Source organism: Silene latifolia, chromosome 3 (assembly GCF_048544455.1).
Source record: "Silene latifolia isolate original U9 population chromosome 3, ASM4854445v1, whole genome shotgun sequence".
In the NCBI taxonomy this organism is placed as follows: domain Eukaryota; kingdom Viridiplantae; phylum Streptophyta; class Magnoliopsida; order Caryophyllales; family Caryophyllaceae; genus Silene; species Silene latifolia.
The window spans coordinates 60,139,003-60,147,059 of record NC_133528.1 but is presented as its reverse complement, the minus strand read 5'-3'; the positions used below and the strand labels follow the sequence as shown (position 1 = coordinate 60,147,059).

Genomic DNA, 8,057 nt, shown 5'->3' with positions numbered 1-8,057 from the left:
CTTATGCTGAACAATCACTACTACTTCTGTAGTCCTTACTGAAAGCCGCCTAAACTGGATCAATATGACAATATCACACAGGTAAGGACGAATGCGGGAGAATGAGACTCGTAGGTAGTATGTGTTACTCACACCAGTCGTTGGGTTGCAAAAACAACAGTCAGCGTCTTTCTTCCTTATGTATCGCGGCGTACAATTAAATCGGAACTTGTTATTCTCACAGCCCGTTCGTCTAATAAAATTTGTTCCTGCACCAGGATTTTAAATGAGAAATATTATACAGAGTATATAATCCTACATGAAACAAAAAATTTAAAAGACGAACCTTATTTTTCCACCGTCCTTGCTTTCCTTTAGTTCGTTGATTGTTACATAAGCACTGAAACAAAATAACACGGGTCAGAAATTGGCATAAAATTAAATATAAATGTGTTGGTAGATACATGTATGATAAAAAAAAATATACATAAATTTGGATGGTGACATTGTTACAATTAATTCTCAAGAAGATTAGTATATGAATGTATATGGGGTGAGAAAACCGAAATAAAATACCTGTATTTATAGGCATAGTGCTATCTAATTTAAATCCTAGCGTTATTAGAGAGGTGTTTGCTTAATAGAATATGCGTTTCCATAGAATACTATAATTCCTAGAAGACTCTTTAGTTTACAATACTCTACTTCATATAGGACTTATTAGGCAGATGCATTGTATAATGTATAATCCTAACAGTATACGCTGGAGATTTATTAGCTGGTTTTTCTTAATTAATAGATTAGATTTTTCTTAATTATAATCTCCAAACCCAAATATAATATTGCTCCAAAGTCTTTCGAAATTGTTGGACTCTCTATAATCGCTCGAAAAAAGCTTTCTTTATTAATATAGATAGATATTGATTGATTGATTCTGTCCAAATTTGATCCAACGGACCCGATTACCACCTTTAAGGCTTTAATTGGATCACTAATCTATGAAAGGTTGACTATTGAGCAGCTTAAGCATTTAACTGAAGCATTGAATGCTCAAGTGCAAGAAAAGAACAGATAAAAAAACAAGATGCGATCGGACAGGCAAATTGACCTTGATATATTATTGTTAATAGTAAAGAAGTAGAGTAGGGAGACAAACAAGTAGCAGTAAGGCAGTAAACATGAAGCAGTAAGTAAAAGCACCAAGCATGTACTAAAAAATAACAAGAGTTGGACAAAATCCAAGTAATGAGTATCTGTCACACTCTGAATTCCTCAACAATCGTCAGCACAAACCGTAAAAATGGCGGATCCCCACGTTGCTTCGCTATCACATTCTTCACCCTTTTACTTACTCTCCCAACTTACACTTATAATAATAATTCCATACCAAATTAAACACTCTTCACTCTCTCTGTCTCTGTCTCTCTCTCCCATTATCTTACACCATGCTTTCTCTCCTCTCTTTTCTCTTCCTACCCTTTTTCTATCTCCCTTATTCAGCATCTGGGTATGGATCCATGGGTCCCATCTCGGCCGCATTCGGGAACAACGAGGACGTTGCGTTCTTTTGTGCAATCGATGCTAGTGGAAAACAGGCTATTATATGCTGGAACACTGATGACAGCTCGCCTGAGAAGTTACCGAATAACTTTGACGTGGGTGTATCAATGGCGGCGTTGTCGGGTGGTGGTGGGTTTATGTGTGGCATTTTGTCAAACACCTCGCAGGCATACTGTTGGGGTGCACTTGACTTAGGTACTAATCTTGTACCTAATGTTTATAGAAGTAATAATTACTCTCGAATTGCTGCTGGTAGAAATCATGTTTGTGCAATTAGAGGAAGTTATTATGTTGGTAATGATCATGATCATGGTGTTGTTGATTGTTGGGATGTTTTTAATGTTGGGAATTCTGGGAAATTGAATTCTCAGCAAAGTACATTGTTTTATGATCAAAATGTTAGTAATTTGATGTTTGAAAGTATTGTTTCTGGAGAAGGTTTTAGTTGTGGTGGGGTTAAAGATGGAGGTGGGGTTCTTTGTTGGGGACCCACTTCATATAATTTGGGGATTTCCAAGATTTCTGAAAATTTTCTTGAATTTAGTTGTAGTAAGTCTAGTTTTTGTGGGATTTCTCAAGGATCAGGTGAGGTTAAATGTTGGGGTAAGAATGATTCTTACCCTAAACCCCCATCTGGGACCCGATTCGTTACGTTAACTGGTGGTTCGAATCATTTTTGTGGGATTAGAGAGGATAATCATGGGGTTGAATGTTGGGGGGATTTTAATTCGTCGTTAGTTCCTAGGGGTTCCGGGTTTTATGCCATTTCTGCATCTGATATTGTGACCTGTGGTATTAGAGAACTTGATTTGGTTCTTGATTGTTGGTTTGTTAATAATACGAATGTGCCTCCTGAGTATGATCCGCCTTTGCAACTTTGTAGTCCGGGATTGTGTAGTCCGAGGTCTTGCAATGTAGGAGAGTTTAGGTTCAATGCAAGCACCTTAAGTGAGCCTGATTTGACTAGTTTATGCATAAGGAAGGATCTAAATATTTGTTCCCGATGTGGGAGCAATTGCTCAGAAGGGTTCTTTTTGTCTAGTAGTTGCACAGAAAATGCTGATCGAATCTGTAGTCCATGCTCTCTTTGTCAAAATAGCTCATGTTGGGGTGTTTGTGGGCTTGAAAAGGCGGAAATGAAGCAAAGACGCAAACGTCAAATGCAGAAGATTGTGCTCATATTAGGCCCTTCTATTTCAGGCTTCCTGTTGATTTTGGTTGGCTGGTGTCTTTTCCCTTATCTTTTCTTCTTCAAAGGGAAAGACGGCCCTAAAAAGAAATTTAGGTCATGTATGGGCAAGAAAGACGAGGAATCTAATGGGGATGCCGATCCTAATCCACCTGTGGCAGTTCCACAGTGTCCAGGAGAAGCACAAATTTTCCGGCTTTCAGAGCTAAAAGATGCAACTAATGGGTTCAAGGAATTCAACGAGCTTGGCCGAGGAAGCTATGGTTTTGTGTACAAAGCCGTACTCACAGATGGACGCCAAGTAGCAGTCAAAAGAGCAAATGCAGCTACTATCATTCACACAAACATCCGGGACTTTGAACTTGAGTTGGAAATTCTGTGCAAGTTAAGGCATTGTAATATTGTCAATTTGTTGGGTTATTGCACAGAGATGGGCGAGAGAATACTTGTATATGAGTACATGTCTCACGGGACATTGCATGATCATCTCCATGGAGGTCTCTCCCCTTTGAATTGGACTGTAAGATTGAGAATAGCCATGCAAGCTGCGAAGGGACTTGAGTACCTTCACATGGAAGCAAACCCTCCTGTAGTTCATCGAGATATAAAAACATTCAATATTCTCTTGGATTCAGATTGGGGAGCCCGGATATCAGATTTCGGGCTGTCAAATTTGAATGAAAAGGATCTCGATGAGGAGATGATGAATGATGTCTACAATTTTGGAATTGTACTGTTAGAGATTCTGAGTGGAAGGAAAGCTTATGATGTGGATTACTCGCCCCCAAATATCGTCGAATGGGCAGTCCCCCTTATAAGAAAAGGGAAGGCAGCTGCAACTATCGATAGGTATGTTGCTCTTCCAAGAAATGTGGAACCATTGCTTAGGCTTGCTGACATGGCAGAATCCGCAGTTCGAGAGAATTCTGGGGATCGGCCTACAATGTCAGTACTAGCACATGCACTGGAGTCGATTGTGAAGGAAGGATTGATGTTGTAGTTGCTGCTAAACCTGCTATTGTTGAATGGCAGATGGTTATTCTGGCAAGTACAGCGTCATTGTAACTGTATATCTAATCCGAGACTTTTCCTGTTGTACATTAGTAAGTTTTTTTTCACTGTTTTTACCATTTTTTGTGCTTCACAAAGTGAAGTGAATAGAATTGTTGTACCAAATTAAACTTTTTGTATCATTTGAAAATGTAACTTTTCATACAAATTTACAGAATAATACTCCAATTGTCCTCTTGAATAAAGGCCTTTTTCCTGATGTACTTTCATACCAATTGTAATGTTCCTGAATCATTTGTTAACCTGTTTGTACTTTATGACAGATATTTTAACCAAAGGTAAGCAAAGATCGGGGACGGTGTACAACATTTCTATAACAACTCATAGCCTAATTGTCCTTTCGTTATTAGCGCCAATTCTCAAAAGTATAGTCATTTTGTTTTTATCATTTATTTATTCATGTTATTTTAACTGTGGGGCTTTGGAATTAATAGTTTGCTATGCAATGATAAAAAGGCAATGAGGTGTTTAGCTACCCTGTAAGATTGTTTCTTGACCTGGTATACAATGCTGCTCTGTGACAGATAATGAGATGTAAAGATGAATGATAATTCATACATTCCAATAATTGCATGAAATCTGTACAGCAGCAGCAGATCTTAATACCAAATCATTATGAAAATAGAGCTGTTATTGGGTATCGAACATCGGGGACTCCAACCTACATTGGAAGCACCAGATCAGACCATTGCATGAAATCTATAGCCAACATCAAATGGTGCTGGCGTAATATTATACGGAGTACTTCGTACTACTCACGGTTAAGTTGGAGGTAGTTGTTCATATATCCTGTAATTCTGCTGTGCTGGTTCGATGCTTCTTTCAGTCTAGCTTGTTTCTTTCCTATAACTTGATCCATTCCCTTTCTCCTTTTTGATGGAGATGAATTTTGGCAAACACCTATTAAATCTGCCAAGTTAAACCTGTACCATGATATCAAATAGAGTATCGTTTTTAGTCTTGATCATCAAGTCAGCCACTGCATTGTAAATGCAACCTATATAAACAGGCTCAAACAACAGTCGCAGTACGCTTTATTAAATCCCTAGCTAATTCGAGATATGGTGTCGCAGCCTAGATATAATTAATATCTTGTCACATGGTTACCTAGAAGATGTCCACACAAATAGACGTAAACCGGTTTAAGAACAATGTATTGAGTCACTCCCATAGTCCCATAGGGTATTAAAGTCGAGTAAAATAAGATAGTCGGTAAAGAAGAGCATCGATGTCGTGGTTGAGGTTAAACAAATGGAAGTAGTAGCAAAATAGACTAAAGGATGTAGCAAGTCTTGGCTTGGTAACTAAAGAAGAAGAAGGTAGGAAATGATATCAAAAAAGTAGCATTATTATAGTGAGACAGAGTATAGAGCCGACACAGGAACCCAAATCCTTTTCAAATGCAAGTGTTATGTCTTTTTGTGCTCTGCTTCAAGCTTTGCCACCTTGACTTTTACCTAACCCTTTATACTAATAACCCCTCTGCTTTTTTGACTTCTAACTAACTAATCTTTGCTTTTATTCTCTCAAATTGCCTTCATCTTACTTTCTTAATTACTACTTCATCATTATCCCATCAATCACACCCGTCTGTCCAAATACTCTATTTATTTCGATAAATAGTCTCATTTGACTCTTATGGAGTTTTAAAGCGTGCTGATCAAGTTCGATACTGCTTTCCGTCTCCTTGTAGTGTTGTGATCATCTCAGTTTCATTAAACAAGTAGAAGATCAGAGAGCGAGTTATGCTGCCGAAAATCGGTTAGTTGTTGATAGAATGGAGTTTCAAGTCTACAAGGTTGCATTTTGTTAACTAACATATTAAAGGGAGTGAGTAATATGAGGAATGAGATAGCTTGAAAAGCTAATTAACAAACTCCAGTTTTTATGACCGACTATTTTGCTCTGGCTTTCTTATAAAATCTGCCATTTCCCATTTGCCATATTGAGTACAAGAGTAACTAACATGTTTTTGTCAAGGGTAGAGCAAGTAGCTACGTCGTTGATGAGATGTGCCTGGCTCCCTGTATGCCATCTGCGAGTTCCAACCAAACACTGGTTGGCCTCCGCGTATGGCGTGCAGGGAGTCAAGCATATATGCTTTGCCACTTCTTTTCCGTGCTTTCATTTGCCATAACCGGTGTCATTTATGGATATCAGTCTTCGTTTGGAAGAGGTAATTCAGTTCACTTGCTATGCTGTTTTGCACTGCTTTCATCTTCGGGATGTTATGATTATGTGAACCTGCATTTAGCTGTTACTCAATGTACGTTGCCTTTCATACAATGTTATATGATGTCGGATGCTTGTACAAATCTTCACCACTTGATGGTTTTTTTTTTTTTTTTTTTTTTTTTTGTGCTAATAAGGGTAAGCTCCGACTAAAAAATTAGCTATTACACGAGGAATAGCCACCCATAGAATATCCTCTCGCAAAATAGTACGAAGCTCATTCGATGGATGCTCAACAAAAGTTTTAGTGAGATTCGATCCTACTCCTTGATTTGCTTGCCAATTCGTCGCTCTATTCGCTTCCCTTTAGTTATGTTTCAGCTCCACCTTCGAGCTACTATCATAAATAAGATCTTTGCATTTAATAACCAAAGAACGGAGATTATTGCTTACTAGTTGTTCTTCTTTTATGAGTCTAATGCACGGATAATTATCCATATGGACAAGAAGCTTTTCAATATGTAAATGTCGATCTCTTTCCAAACCCGCTTCTAACGCTAGCAATTCGGCCTTCATCGAGGAACAATACCCACCCGAGAAATAGAAAGCATCCATAAAGTTACCCGTCCCATCACGAAATATACCCCCGCAATAAGCTGTACCTGGGTTGCATTTAAATGCTCCGTCAATATTTAGAAGGATCCAACCAGGGGCGGATCCAGTAATCCAAAGTATGTAGGGCTAGGTCAAAGTAGGTGGTCGTTTGTCATGCAAAGTCGCAAAGTTGTGGTGTAACGTTGCGGAGTTGACAAATGGCAATTCACGATATTGAGCTTATAAAAATATACGAATTAATATTACAAAATCTATATATACTCGTATACAAATACTTTGAAATGCAATTCATAATTCTATCAATAATTATTTAGTAAATTAAATTAACAACCATCTTAACTTATGAATTTATGATCCTTCCTTTTAAAAATATATATATACTCGTATGTTTTTTTAAATTCTCAAAAATGACTGATAGTCAAATTATTTTTTAATAAGGTAATGACCAATTAATGCAGCAACTAATATGTTTAATGCATAAAGCCTTTAAAAACAAGAATTAAATAATAAAAACAAAAATGTGCTGCAGCTTGAAAGTAACAAAATGTGCTGCACCATTTTGATCACACAAGTCTTTAACACCCTTCATCTATCTGTTTTTACCAACTACACTACTTTGCACGGTTGAATTGATAATATTCTATTATTACTTTTTAACTTTAAAAAGAGGTTGGGCTGTAGTCTAAACAGCCCATTAACTAGCTCCGCCCCCGGATCCAACCATGTGGTGGAGGATGTCACCTAATGAAAACTTCGCTTCACCACTCGATGGTAAAGACAAATTTATTCACAAACTAGGTAATATCCCGCGCTTTGCGCGACCTGTTTTAAAATTTTATAATTATAATTGAAGAAAAATAATATAATTCATATATGACCTTCAATATTTTCTCTTAAAATAATTTTTTTCTCAAATTTAATTTTTTTAGTTTTAACTTCAATGTTTTAAAATAATTTACATAACAGTTTTAATTAAAATTAGTAAGTGATAATTAATTATGTTTGATCAACGTTTTATAAATAAATTTCTGACCGGTGAAATATCATATTAATCAAAATAAAATTTATTCGAATAATACAAAAATCAACAATAAGTTCTCAAATTAAATCATTTCACGATACTTTATGTTTCAAAACAATTAATATTTGTCCAAAATGATGTGAACATAATTTTATGTAATTTTTAATTTTTTTATGTATAATATGTGACATTTATCTATCAAATATACAGGGTTCAAACTCAAATTTATTCAAGTGTTTTGATTGTGTCTTGCATGTGATATGTGTCAATCATATCTATGAGAAATTTGCACCTTTTGTTTTTTAAACAACTATATATAATAATGTTTAAGAGTTTACCTATAAATATAATGGGTTGACCTTTCTCAAATATTATTTTTTGATATTTAACTTCAAAGTATTTAAAAATAACATATAAAATATTTAACTAAATATAATACGGAGTATTTGG

General features: G+C 36.3%; 1 protein-coding gene across 1 annotated transcript; it reads left to right on the top strand.

The window, feature by feature from the left end:
• Window positions 1-1,070: 1,070 nt before the first annotated feature.
• On the top strand, window positions 1,071-3,984 carry LOC141647672 (serine/threonine-protein kinase-like protein CCR1). The gene has a single exon (XM_074455964.1). The coding sequence runs from the start codon at window positions 1,425-1,427 to the stop codon at window positions 3,726-3,728; it is 2,304 nt and encodes a 767-aa protein (XP_074312065.1). The 5' UTR covers window positions 1,071-1,424; the 3' UTR covers window positions 3,729-3,984.
• Window positions 3,985-8,057: the final 4,073 nt, after the last annotated feature.